Source organism: Amblyraja radiata, chromosome 6 (assembly GCF_010909765.2).
Source record: "Amblyraja radiata isolate CabotCenter1 chromosome 6, sAmbRad1.1.pri, whole genome shotgun sequence".
In the NCBI taxonomy this organism is placed as follows: Eukaryota; Metazoa; Chordata; class Chondrichthyes; order Rajiformes; family Rajidae; genus Amblyraja; species Amblyraja radiata.
In genome coordinates, this window is record NC_045961.1 from 23,205,298 (window position 1) to 23,220,151 (window position 14,854).

General features: G+C 39.4%; 1 protein-coding gene across 3 annotated transcripts in view; it reads left to right on the forward strand.

Annotated features, from left to right (window-relative positions):
- The window catches only part of pcdh17 (protocadherin 17), a 140,188-nt gene that overhangs the window by 94,625 nt on the left and 30,709 nt on the right, over positions 1-14,854 (forward strand). Inside the window, exon 4 of one of the 3 annotated variants that reach the window (XM_033022309.1) lies at positions 6,430-6,737. The exons of the other annotated variants lie outside the window; for them this stretch is intronic. Within the exon in view, the coding sequence (XP_032878200.1) occupies positions 6,430-6,500 (71 nt within the window). The 3' untranslated portion in view covers positions 6,501-6,737. Of the gene's footprint in view, positions 1-6,429; positions 6,738-14,854 lie in introns of those variants that run through there. 3 annotated transcript variants of the gene reach the window in all.

The following is a 14,854-nucleotide window of genomic DNA, read 5'->3' on the forward strand; positions in this document are numbered from 1 at the left end:
TAAATTCCTGTAATGTGAGGTGATTACATTTCTGTACTGGAAATGTTGGAAGTGACAACCTACATATTTCAGACAGGAAGGTCTATTTGTTAATGTCTCCAATGACAAACTCTGCCACTTACCCACTTCACATTGATATCTATCTTAGATATACCATGCTATTTAATGCAGGCCTGAGCATTAAATGTCTGGAAACCTTTAAACTTGGTCACAGCGGAATGTTTTGTCATCTTCAATCTGTACTATCGTGATACACAAAATTGCTGGAGGAACTCAGCGGGTGCAGCAGCATCTATGGAGCAAAGGAAATAGGCGACGTTTCGGGCCGAAACCCTTCTTCAGACTGTACTATCGTGATCCTGTGCTGCCCATTTCCCCTTTATTTCTTTAACATTGGTATCCTTAGGTGCACATAAGGTATTTTTGGAACCCAGTAATTGAAATCCTATGACTTGAAATTTGCAGTACAAAAGGACTCCATTTGTCCCTGAATGGAAAAAAAGAGGTATTTGACCTTTTCCCATGTGCCAGCTCCCAGCCTGGTCTTAAGTGCTTATCCACTTACATGTTAAATGTGTTGTAGATTTTTGCTTAACTACTATGTAATGCAATCAGGTCCAGAACACTACTTTGATGGAAACTAGGTCTCCTAATAATTTCTTTAAATCTATGCCCCTATTTGACTTCTGTGCAAAAATAAATTAATCATTTCTGTTCACTCGAATTCTGTTCACTAGAATTAAGAAAGAAAGTTGATATGAAATGTAATTATGATATATAAAATTATGAAAGACTGGACAGTCTTTCATAATTTTATATATCATAATTAAATTTCATATCAACTTTCTTTCTTAATTCTAAACAACAACCATGCCCTAACCAATTTCTATTTATAATTAAAATTCTACACACACTAGTAACATCCTCATGAATGTCCTCATTTGAATCTCTCCTGTACTGCCATTACCAAAACTTTGTAAAATACTTTGTAGTCGATCTGTACCTGGAAATTCAGTCGCATGGAAAATCTATTTGACCGGTACTAAATTGTGTCTGTGGCTATTTCCTAGCCAAATTATACGAGTTTTCAAATTCAGCAAAGTAATTCAGGTTGCGAATCACCCTTGCAACCTCAATGCAACTTCCACATCAGGGACTCACAGGATGACTTCAACCTTATTCCAATGCTTCATTTAACCAATTAATTTAACCGGTCGTGTTTGTTTTCTGAGCACTTACGCTTGGTCCACCAAGGCCTATTAGATCTCCTGGTTGTTAATCACTTTAACTCCTCTTCCCATTCCCATACTGACCTTTCTATCCTGGGCTTCCTTCACTGTCAGAGTGATGGCACACACAGACTGGAGGAACACCACCTCATAATTTGCTTGGGTAGCTTACAACCCAGCGGTTTGAAAGTTGAATTCTACAATTTTAGGTAACGTCTACAAACACCTCCATTATCCTCCCATCCCTCTTTCCCCCCCATACAATGCAAACATGGTATACAAATGGTGAAGCGAGTAATATTTATGGTAGAACTAACAGAGTGGACTGCCTGGTCCCACCAGTATCATGTTATTCATTGCTGCATCCATTTGGGCATATTGGAAGTATTCCATCCCATTGTGAATTTCTGCCTTTGAGCAGAAGCAAGAGGTAAGCAACTCATTGGAAGATATCAAGAATCTTACTTCTACTGAAACATATGGCAAAGAAAATGAAAATATTTGCTGTGAGAGGGATGCAATTACAAGATCCCCCTTTCAGACCATGGTTATGCAGGCTTTTGATAACTAAAGAAACTGAACAATTTCAGCAGTACCAAATGTTCTTATCCAAATCAGTTTAACTCCAGCCTTTGAATTGTAAATGTAATTCCAGTAGGAATTGGTAGCAAAAAAATATATAATCCATGTTAGTTATGGATAGCTCACATCTCTTACCTAAGCTATCTTTTTACATGGTCTCGTCTGTGTTGACAAATCAATAATTTGTGAGGAGGAATTACTTGCACATCTTACTGCAGACCCCCCAATGGGTTTGATTTGCTCGAAGTAATGCAACCTTCATTTCCACCTTACGTTGACTAAGCCAGGTGATACAGGTTACATCCCCAAGCAACATGTTTATTGTATTTTAAGTAAGCAAGCATGGTGATTGGGTTGATTCTTGTTTTGGGATTTGGATAAATAGATTTTAAGGGATTATCAACTAATCCCAGTTGCCTGGCTACTGCTAATTGACTATCACAACAAGACAATTCTATTTTACCTTTCAAATGCAGAGGTTTACTTACTGACGTCCTAATTTTTACAAGGATAAAGTGCCAATTTGTGTTTGTGGAGTTGAAATATGTTTAGACTCGCGACTCGGGGTGATATAGTACTTGCTCTCTCAGATCACAAATGAATACAGACAATTTATCGGTATATCAGGGTGCTGTTAGTGGTTTTTGAATGTTATCACCAACACAAAATACCAAAGCAATGGAAGGGATGAAATTGGGAAAAAGGAGAAAGGAGAATATGTAGAAGCAGAGTAAAAAAATGAAAAAAAAATTGAAAGTAAACATTCTATTCTGACTAAGTGTTCAAGAAGGAACTGCAGATGCTGGAAAATCGAAGGTACACAAAATTGCTGGAGAAACTCAGCGGGTGCAGCAGCATCTATGGGGCGAAGGAAATAGGCGATGTTTCGGGCCGAAACCCTTCTTCTTCGGGCCGAAACCCTTCTATTCTGACTAGTTGGTGTGGGCTATTGATATTTTTTAAATATCATTTGATTTCAAATTCAGTTTGAAAGTTAATTTTATATTCAGGACACTTTAACAATAAAAAGCCTTACACAAAAATCAAGTATTTGGTTTCATGTCCGACATCAGGGAACAAGAACAAAATCTGGGCTGGCATTGTATTTCTGCACTGCAGAAATGCTAACTTATTATAGATTCTATCACACAAAATGAAGAAAAGCATAAGTGCTCTTTAATTTCTTGACTGATCAATGGACAATGGGATTGTAATGGTGTGATCTGAAATTAGAGTAAGTATTTACGGACTAGATGTACATATATGCATGTCGTTCATTAGTTGCATGCAAAATACACAATAAAATCTGTATGCTACACATGCTTGGAGCATTTCCAAAAGAAACTGGGTCGCATTTCTCCATTAGGTCAATCATTGGCCACTATTAATTGAAACCTTTCTCCTTTGTGCTCCTTGAAATAAATAGCAGCATTCAGAGGGTTACTCGCACAATTTACACAATTAGTCAAGAGTGTTTAATTGTCCTAAGTCCCAAAACAGAATTATGAAATTCTTCTGCAAAATACTCTGCATGCGGACTGCTAACTCTGCAGTCTATTTGATAAATCTATTTGCCACAGTTGATAAGGTGCAATGCCATTACTGCATTCCTTATGGATGCTTAAATAGTGGTCCTTGGAAGGTCAGCTGCATGTTGGCACTGACTAAATGGCATCAAAGAAAAGCGGACAACAGGAAGGCAGGAAGAAATCATTTCTAGTCATCACACCATCAAGAATGGCTGAGGAGACACTTTTATATCTCAACATCTCTGAAGAAACAAGCCTCAGAAAGGAAGGTTTTTTTAGTCAGTATTGCCAAAGGTCTATGTCCTCTTGCAGGCACAGATCCACATCTGTACTGCTCTACCATGGAGGACAAGATTGGTGTAGTCTTAATTTTAGCCTCTGAAATATTCCAGCAGTGTATGTATATGCCACATATTCTGTTTGTTTTTCACTGCAGCATTGCGGAAGAGTGGTAGGTCTTGGGTCTTTGGATCGCTTCAGAGATCTTACAATGATCTGCAAAAAAGAACATGCTGGGTGAATGGGGATATTTTTAGGACTGGCCATCACACCTGCAGATGTATGCAGACAGTATGTCTCATTGCAATGAAAGAGAGAGATGGTTGATTAAGTTCATAAAGCATCCTTTTGGGAAGATGTCCTCTCCTTAGAATTATTGGCTTTTTGAGTAAGAGGGAGTTCCCTTCCTGCCTGACAGAATGATCTTTCTTCATTTTTGTGACTGATGTTTGGAAATAGAGAAAGCAATATTCATGGTTCGGGATGAGTCACTTGTTGAGGACATCTCAGGGCCAACCTCTTTTCATGTCCTCTATAAGGATGTTGAGGTCTATTCTTCAATTCCAATGAGGTGTGTGCATTGAGATATTAGGTGGCATAGTGGCACAGCAGATAGAGGTGAACTCTCATAGCTCCAGCTGACCTGACTCGATATAAACTTCTGATTCTGCCTTTGTAACGTTTACATGTTCTTCCAATGTCTGTGTGGGCATTCTCCATGTGTTCTGGTTTCCACCTGACAAGCTAATTATTTTGGCTGTTACAAATAACCCCTACTCTAGCTGGATGGGGATTTGTTGGGCATGTGAGAGAGCATAAGGGGTTTTTTTTTATTTTATTTTTTTTAATTAGAAGTAAGTACAATACAGTGGTACCTTTTTTCAGGTGCCAAATATATGTTGACATATTACATTCTATGTACAACTTCATTTTTTATTTTTTTTTAAAGAGATGAGAGAGAGAAAGAAAGACTAGATAATAGAGAGTAGAAAAATGTGTGGTGTGTGTAAAAAGAGAAAGAGAGTGAGGAAGAAAAGTAAAAAAGAAAAAAGAGCAAGAGAAAGAGTAGCAAATGGGAGATAGGAGATGAGTAGTTGTATTCTTGACCATCTTTCACCCAGACCTGAAACTGTTGGATTTTACGATTCTGTTGCACCACATGCATCCAAGAAGTCAATAAATGGAGACCAACTCGTTAAAGATTGGTCTGGTTTATCTATTAGGAGGAGTCACATTTCTGAGAGAGCATAAGGGTTGATAGGATCGATGTAAGAATCAGCATGGACATGATGAACTGAATGGTCTCCTATGTCATAAGGAAATATGGCAAGGGCTCTGTGTGTTATTTAAGCCAAAAAATCAGCAGCACACAGATTTTTCATCATGATGTGAATAGCTTCAGACTGCACTTTAAATGCTGGAGCCCTAAAGTGAATTGTGCCTCTAAGTGACAAAAAATGCAAAATAAAAACGATATTTAATATTTAATTTGTATTGTTTTACATATGAGATGGTAATAGCTGGGGGGGGGGGAATCACCAAACCATAACTAGGCTGCTCTGCTATGAATTGTGCAAGTGAACATCAATTCTGAAGTAAAATAGTTTCCAGATATTTATAATATTGCCATTAGAGTGGCTTTGCTGCATGCAATTTGACTTCCCCATTTCCCTACTTTAAAAGACTGCATTTCAAAATACTTCAAATGGTGTTGGGAACATGAAAGATGTTATGTAAATACAAGTCATCTTTCTTTAAATCTGAAAATAAAGTAAAAAGATAAAACATAATTCAAATGAAAGGGCATATTACAGATTTGCTGAACAGCTGTGAGTGTGGCAGTATATTTGTGGAATTAATTCTAGGTCAGTATAATGTTTCATTTTAAACAGAAAGTTACAAACACCAATAATTAATTCTGCAACAAAATGATCAAAAAGTGTTAGCTTGAATTCAAGGATTTCTCAGCAGAAAATTAGTTTTGCAGGTTATTAACTAATTACAAATATTGACATTTTCCCATTTTTGAAGCAATTGATCCCGAGGGTCAAGGCTAGGTGTCATCGATTGAGGCATGCATGGTTTGTAGGGTTAAACAATGTTAAACAATTTTGAAAAAAGAATAATGACTTAAAGCATTGTTAAAAATACACTTAAACATAGGGAATTAGAAATTAGTGTAATGATAATTGTGATGCACAGCATTTTATAATATTGTTCATTTGTGAAATTGAAATTCCATTTATGCAACTTTGAAGTAAGAAATAATAGCAATTGCTTCAGGGAGTATTGCAGCAATATATATCTTTATACATATATACGGAGGTTAATGTGACTTGTGACAAGGAGAGGTTGGACAAACTTGGTTGTTTTCCCTGGAAGGTCAGAGGCTGAGGGGAGACTTGATGGAAGTTTATAAAATAATGCTTGGCATAGATAGGGTAGACAGTCAGAATCTTTCTCCCAAGATGGAAATGTCAAGGACTAGATAGCTTTAAGTTGATACAGGCAAAGTTTAAAGGAGATATGCGTTTAGAGAGAAGTGGGTGCCTGGAACACACTGCCAGGAGTGGTGGTGGAGGCTGATACGATGGTGGCAATTGATAGGCTTTTGGATAGGCACATGGATGTGCAGGGATGGACGAATGTGGATCACATGTAATCAGAGGAGATTCGTTTATCTTGGCATCATGTTCTGCACGGACATTGTGGACCCAAGGATGTGTTGCTGTACTAAACTGTTCTGTGTTCTATTTTGTTATTGCAGTTGAGTTTGCAAATTAATTAAAATATTTTGGCTTTTATTGCAGATAGTTCATTAATACATATAAGGTGGATGCTCACAGTCAAATCTTGTGGTCATAAAGCAACCAGAGATTGATTCTTTGGAGAAGAGAAGACATTTTCACTGGGATGCTCTTGGTGCATTCAGAAAGTATTCAGACCTCTTCACTATTTCCACATTTTGTTACGTTACAGCCTTATTTTAAAATTGATTAAATTCATATTTTTTATCATCAATTGACACACAATGCCCCAGAATAAAGAAGCAAAACAGGTGTATAGACATTTTTGCAAAGTAATTAAAATGAATTAACTGAAATATCACATTTACATAAGTATTGCTATGACACTCAAAATTGAGCGTAGGTTCATCCTGTTTCTATTGATTATCATGGAGATGTTTGTACAACTTGATTCGGGTCCACCAGTGGTAAATTAAATTGATGGGACATGATTTGGAAAGGCACACACCTGTCTATATAAGGTCCCACAGTTGACGGTGCATGTCAGAGCAAAAACCAAGCCATAAAGACGAAGGAATTGTCCGTGGACCTCCGAGACAGGATTGTGTCGAGACACAGATCTGGGGAAGGGTATAAAACAATTTCTGCAGCATTGCAGATCCCGAAGAGCACCATGGCCTCCGTCATTCTTAAATTTAAAAACTTTGGAACCACCAGGACTCTTCATAGAGCTGGCAGCTCAGCCAAACTAAGCAATCGGGGGAGGTGACCAAGAACCCGATGGCCACTCTGACAGAGCTTCATACTTCCTCTGTGGAGATGAGAGAACCTTCCAGAAGGACAACTATATCTGCAGCACTCCACCAATCAGGCCTTTATGGTAGAGTGGAAGCCACTCCTCAGTAAAAGGCACATGACAGCTCGCTTGGAGTTTGCCAAAAGGCATGAGAAACAAGATTCTCTGGTCTGATGAAACCAATATTGAATTCTTTGGCCTGAATGCCAAGCGTCACATCTGGAGGAAAACAGGCACCGCTCATCACCTGGCCAATACTATACCTACGGTGAAGCATGGTGGTGGCAGCATCATGCTGTGGGAATGTTTTTTCTGCGGCAGGAACAGGGAGACTAGTCAAGATTGAGGGAAAGATGAAAGGAGCAAAGTAGAGAGAGATCATTGATGAAACCCTGCTCTAGAACATTCTGGACCTCAGACTGGGCTGGGGGTTCACCTTCCAACAAGACAACGACCCTATGCACACAGCCAAGACAACGCAGGAGTGACTTTGTGACAAGTCTGTGAATGCCCTTGAGTGGCCCGGCCAGAACCTGGACTTGAACCCGATCAAAAATCTCTGGAGGGAGCTGAAAATGGCTGTGCATCGACGCCCCCCATCCAACCGGACAGAGCTTGAGAGGATCTGCAGACAAGAATGGGAGAAATTACCCAAATACAGGTGTGCCAAGCTTGTAGCGTTATACCCAAGACTTGAGGCTGTAATGGCGAGTTCTCACGGTGCGACCTGAAGCAAGATGTCACCCGAGTGAAGTGGTCGTGGTCCAGCACGAGTTCCGCACGATAAAGTGTTCCCACGATAAAGAGTTCCCACGGTACTCGGCAATTCTGTCATTTGTGCGACTGACTTGTCCGTCTCCCGATCTTTCCCGTTAATCGTGAATGAACATCGTGGACTGTAGTGTAGTTAATCACGTGGCACAAATGATGTCACTTTTTTTTCACACGCTATATAAATATCCTCCGTTCGTAGAATTGTCTCATTTGCAGACATGCCTATACAAAGTTGGTTCGAGTACAGGCTGGTTGTTATTTTCATTGACGTGCTGTATGCATTAGCGCAACATGTGCATCGAAAACGCTTGCGTGAAGGCAGAAGGGTGAGATTAATTAAAAAGATAATTAAGAGGAAGTCTCACTGGGTTAAGCCCATGTTTTAACGGAGACCTCAATTAGGACAATATGAGCAACTGCTTAATGTGCTGTGCGAAGAGGATAAAAGTGCATTCAAAAACTTTGTCAGAATTTCACCCGAGCTCTTTAATGAGTTAAAGAATAATTTGGGATCTCTGCTGAAGAAGACTGACACTGTAATGAGAAAGGCACTGGAACCAGGGTTGCGCATAGCAATCACCCTCCGCTACTTGGCCTCAGGCGATTCTTATAAAAGTCTGTCTTACAACTTTCTTGTCGCCATCTGTGGTATTGTCAGAGAAACCTGTGAGGCGATCATCCAATTTTATTCAGCTGAAGTGATGGAATGCCCCAGTACACCAGATGCGTGGAAGAAAGTTGCACTTGGGTTTGAAAACAGGTGGAACTTTGCTCACACATGTGGGGCTTTGGATGGCAAGCATGTGGCAATTCGTAAACCACCCGGAGGTGGCTCAAATTATTTCAATTACAAGAAATTCCACTCAATTGTACTCATGGCGGTGGTTGATTATAACTACAACTTCCTGTATGTGGATGTGGGCACACCTGGATAACATTAAATTGTTCTCCTGTACATAAACTAATATATTGTTATAGTTACTCACATGAGCACCGGGGATACTCAGCAGCCTTCGTCTCCAGCAGGTTGCGCTTTCTCTCCCTATTTCTATAATCCTCTCTGGATTTGTCATAGAGAATCTCATTGAATTGGTACCACTCCACCAGTTCACCCTCTTGTTCCCTGTTGAAGTTATATGGCTTTACCTTCTGCCATCTAACCTTTATGTTCTCGTCTGCTGAGAATATTGTGGAGGCAACAGCTACTGGGGAGGCAATCTCAAATACACCCTGATCACCCTCTCCCTGCTCCAAGGAGCCCACAGGCAGTGGTATCTCTGGCATCTCCTCTTGCCTCTCCACCTGTCTCTCTTGCTGAGTTTCCTCCTCATTTACCTGCATGGCTAAAAACTTTCCGACTTTCTTTGACCCCTTTCTTTGCGATTTTCTGAGAGGCATCTCTGCAAGTCTTACTGTGAAAAAGATTCTCAAACAATGACAATTAGGTGGGACGTCCTCGATGGACACATGGTCCATTGGCGATATTGAGACCACCTCTTTTACTCACCTTATGTCCCTTCTGTCAAGCTTCCAGGTTTACCGTTCGCAGGAGTTCCCACGGTATTCGCAAGTGTCATTACGGATATCGCACGGATATCGCACTGGCATCTGCGTCCATACAATGTTGCAACGCTGCTCAAGACACTCTTGGAGAAATTCAAAAATGTTTGAATTTTCTCCCGACCTTACCAAGTCACACGACTACCTGCCGTTAGCGCCACGGAGGTCCTCGGTGGTCCACGAATGCCGTACTGCTATCGCAGAAGGTTCCCACGATGTTAAATCTTGTTCGGTCTTGCTTCAGGTCGCACAATGAGAAAGCCCTTTAATCGCTGCCAAAGGTGCCTCAAAGTATAGAGTAAAGGGTCTGAATACTTATGTAAATGTGATATTTCAGTTATTTATTTTTTATGACTTTGCAAAAATTTCTAAACACCCGCTTTTTTATTATGGCGTATTGTGTGTAGATTGATGATAAAAAAAATAATTTAATCCATTTAAGAATAAGGCTGTAACGTAATAAAATGTGGAAAAAGTGCATACTTTCTGAATGCACTGTAAAGGGCCTGTCCCACTTTCCCGAGTTATTGACAAATTTTCCCTAGTTATTCACAAATTCTCCCGAGTTTTCCCCTTGATTCAAACTCGCAGAATGTTCGTAACGGGTCTGTAGGAGTCCGTAGATATATTGTAGCGGCTCGTTATGCCAGCCGTATGTACTCGGGCATCCTCCCGACTTTTTTTTAAAAACTCGTGGACATTTTTTATCAGGCTGGTAAAAACGTCCCGACTTACCCGATGCCCCGAGTACCTACGGCTGGCATAACGAGCCGCTACGATATATCCATGGACTCCTACGGCCTCCTACGGACCCATTACAAACATTCTGCGAGTTTGAATCAAGGGGAAAACTCGGGAGAATTTGTGAATAACTCGGGAAAGTGGGACAGACCCTTAAGGCTTTGTGCTGCAAAGTGGCACAATTTTGAGGGTTTCTTTGCCATTGTGCATTTAATATGACATTTGAGGAGATGTGCATGAATTCCAAGGGTGAAGAATGCCACGAAAAAAATAGGAGTGGGCATGCCTCTTCTCCGTCAGTTTCTGGGAGATGGCGCTAGCAATGGTAAAAGATTTGGAGTGGAACCTTTCAGATCCTCCTAAAAAATGAATTATGATTTGCTGTGGTACATAATTGAGCTCAGAGAAGACACCAGAAGATTCAGCTAAGGAACTTACCCAAATATGACGAGATAAAGTGTAATCCTTTAAGTAGCGTAGTCCTGATTCTCAGTATTACTGTCTGTTTTCTTGTTCATAGCTTGCACTGTTTCTTTGTTGCAGCATTGTTCTTCAACGTGGCAGCTGTGAATCAAATGGGCATTGCATGCTGATTGATGTTAATACATCTTGTGGTATCATGCATGATATAAATTGCTGTTGAATAGTACATTGATGAAAGCATTTAGGTCCTTTGTACAAATAGTTCATGATTTGTGGCTGTTTGCAGTCACATCTTATGGTCATAGAGCAGCAGGAGAGGCTGGAATTGGTTTCCTTAAACATATAATATAAAAGGGAGATTTATTAGCTGTGTGCCATGTAACATCTATGTGTATGCATGTCACACACATGGAACTGCACAATCCAAAATATCAATATGCTCTATGTTCATTATAAAATCACAGTTAGTGATTTTACTCACAGTTCAATACAGATGCGCATTAGAGCAGCATTGCATTGAATTTCTAGGCTTATAATTCCAAGATTAGGACTCCATCATTAGTTACTTTCAAGATTTTAGCAAGCTATACCAATCAAGGAGATAATATTAAAGTCTTTAGTGTAGTGTGAAAAGGGATTTCTTTTTGAATTTCGATTTATCATGTTGAGAAAATTTTGATTTAAATGTGCGTCATGTTGATTATGCTCAATAAAATGTTGTTCATTGGTAATTATATTGTTCTGCATTATTCACAACCTAGTAAAGGATGTTTACCTGCCTTATGTAATCATAAATCTTTACTAAAGAGATTTATTTTGATGATGTTAAATAGTAAAATAGAAAATACATTGTTTAGTTTGAGTTGATACTGGAATATCGGGGGTATTTTTTCCTCAATGTCCTTATAGCTACTGAACTATAATTTCACACCACCACAGTTTGAAATAAAATTTTAATTCCAACTCTTTGCGATAATTTATATCATTTAAAAAATATATTTTTAATTAAGTCAACATTAATTAAATAAAAATGACAATCCAGGAAATCTCAAAAGAGCATTTGAAAATGCTTGCAGCATTCAGGAGATCTAATGTGAAAGGAAGACAGTTCAAGATTTTGGTGTTGATAATGCCTAATGATTATTTCTAGCAACTTCTTCATTTGTGACACAAATTGATTTTCTCCCTTTACGATTGAAACTTGTAGTTTCCAGTATTAATAATCAAAAGTTCAACATTCCAATACAATATTCTTTATACATTATTTTAATCAAGATGTTAAACAGTCTATTTTAGGAATTTACTTGCTAATTATGCACTAGCTATCTGAAAATATAATAATTCGTTTATCAGAGGTGCATTGTATCATTATTACATGACCTTTATTGTCCCGCAAAACAGATATCCCAGTTACAATGTGAACTAAAAATCTAGAGAGTGATCAATCTATTTGATTAAAAGTAATTTATGTTGGGGAGATAAGTGGTAGCGCTCATTAACCGGAAACACCGATTTACAATCCTGGAATGTTACAGATTATCAAATGAAATCTCTTAATTTTTTTAATATATTTCAGCGTTTTCTTATTTTCTTATAGCAATCGGCAGCTGTTAGGACACATTATCCCAGAGGAAGTGCTAAGAAATCTACCCTATCAATAAATTTTAATAAAAATATTAAATATAATATTCAGAAATAAAATAGAAGACGTGTGTGTGCAGATACAGGCATCATCTGAAATACTAAAACACTGAGTGTGCCAAGATGTCCGTTTACCAAGATGATCTAAATTCATCTGCTAATTCATGAAGTGCTAATCCTTCTTTCATCTCATTACTGTGCAAAACTCATGTGTAGATATATCTTACTATGTATCCGCTTTTTTTCTTAGAAGGATTATTTCTCGCTGAGATAATCCAGTTCATTTTGAGAAGAACGTGGATTTACATGAATATACATCTCTTGATGTTTTATAAAATAATGTAGCCAAGTATAGGCAAGGAATATTTGAATAGAATTTTATGTCCGATATTTAAAAGTCTTACATACGTTTTAAAGGGGACATATTTGCTTTGGGATTTTATTGAATTATTTTTCAACATGACCATCACATTGCAAACCTTCATCATAACAGGATATAGTTTGATTACCATTGTATTAAACTATGGAATTGGTTCCAAGTTCCTTTAAAGGTATGACTTGGGGAAATTAGATGTTTTAATTAAAACTCCAGTAGATCTGCAGTGCAGATGTTTGCTAAGAAGGGGACATTTTTAATAACGATATAGTATTATCTGATATATTGATCTTTAATTTCACTGAGCATTGTCAGTTTTAGGGCACTATCTCAACCTAGCAAGTGTCAAGCATATTTCCAAATGGAAGTATGTCACCCTCCATGCAGCTGTGAGACAAAATATGTCATGCCGTGTCTATATCAAAGGCCGATGGGATAACAGTAATCCCTCCCTTCCCTGAAGCATCCTCTCTCAAGCTAATGTCCCTTAGCAATTGAAAAACTAATTACAAAGGGCATGTTGCTCATTTGCTCAACTCCCAGATCCTCCAAACAGATCCTCGTCAAGATCTGTCATGAAAGGATTAGCAGGTAGACAGAAGATACAATATAAGGGTGTGCTCAAAGCCATGAAAACATGCAATATCAACATTTGGGCAGTGCAATATTTGGGGCGGCCACGGTGGCGCAGCGGTAGAGTTGCTGCCTTGCATCGCTTGCAGCGGCGGAGACCCGGGTTCATTCCCGATTACGGGTGCTGTCTATACATGGTTTGTACATTCTCCCCAGTGACCGCGTGGGTTTTCTTGGAGATATTCGGTTTCCTCCCACACTCCAAAGACGTACAGGTATGTAGATTAATTGGCTTGGTGTATGTGTAAATTGTCCCTAGTGTGTGTAGTAAGTGTTAATGTGCAGGGACCGCTGGTCGGTGCAGACACGGTAGGCCGAAGGGCCTGTTTTTGTGCTGTATCTCAAAACTAAACTAAACTAAATCTCCAGCTACTTCTTTGAAATTCCATTCCGTGGATTTTCCATGTGGGGAAGGAACACGAGATGATACGGAAAACATTGAATCCAGGTTATGGGAACACACAGAAGCCATGCGTAAGCAACAGAAGGGCAGCATCAGTGCACAAACTAACCATCCACCCACCCCAGCAATGACCCTGTGCCCTTTCCATGGCAGTATCACTGGTTTCTGCAGTGGCATCATCAGCCACCTCAAAAGCCACATGACCAGAGAGGAAGCGATTAATTCTTGATCTCCAGGTACCGCCCAAGAAGACGACCTTTTGTTCTTGATCTCCAGGGACTGCCCTAGACCTTTTGTTCAGACAACTCCAACTGCCAATTAGCTTGAACTGAGAAGCTGGGAATGTGAAGAATTAAACAAGGAGTGATTTAATCTGACTTACTTTGGCACACCTTTGGCCTTATGTCCTCACAATAAGACGATTGAAATTTTCATTGACAATTAACTAATCAATTTAAAACCCGGCAGTCCTGACATATAATTCTGAATAGTGTTGGACAATTAAACAACCAATTGGAAGGGGAGGCTCCAAAAGCAGCCACATCACCAACAATAGAGGTTGTTGAGAAGGTCTTACATGTGGTGTACATGGGCTTCAGCAAGACCTGCCATAATGTTATGCATGGGGAGCTAGTTCATTGGATACAGAATTGGCCTAAAGGTAGGAAACAGAGGATAATACTGTAAGGTTGTTCTTTGGACTGGAAGCCTTTGACTAATGCTGTGCCTCAAGGATCGATCGTGGGACCCTTGCTGTACATCGTCCATTTGCATGAAACTGTACAACGCCGGATTAGTTTGCAGATGACACCAAATTAGTCAGGATCATAGAGAACAAAGATGGTTATCAAAAATTACAGCAGGATCTTGATAGACAATAGATGCAGGAGTAGGCAATTCGGCCCTTCGAGCCAGCACCGCCATTCAATGTGATCATGGCTGATCATCCCCAATCAGTACCCCGTTCCTGCCTTCTCCCCATATCCCCTGACAAGCTCTCCCTTGAAAGTATCCAGAGAACCTGTCTCCACAGCCCTCTGAAGCAGAGAATTCCACAGACTCACCACTCTCTGTAAGAAAAAGTGTTTCCTCGTCTGTTCTAAATGGCCTACCCCTTATTCTTAAACTGTGGTCCCTGGTT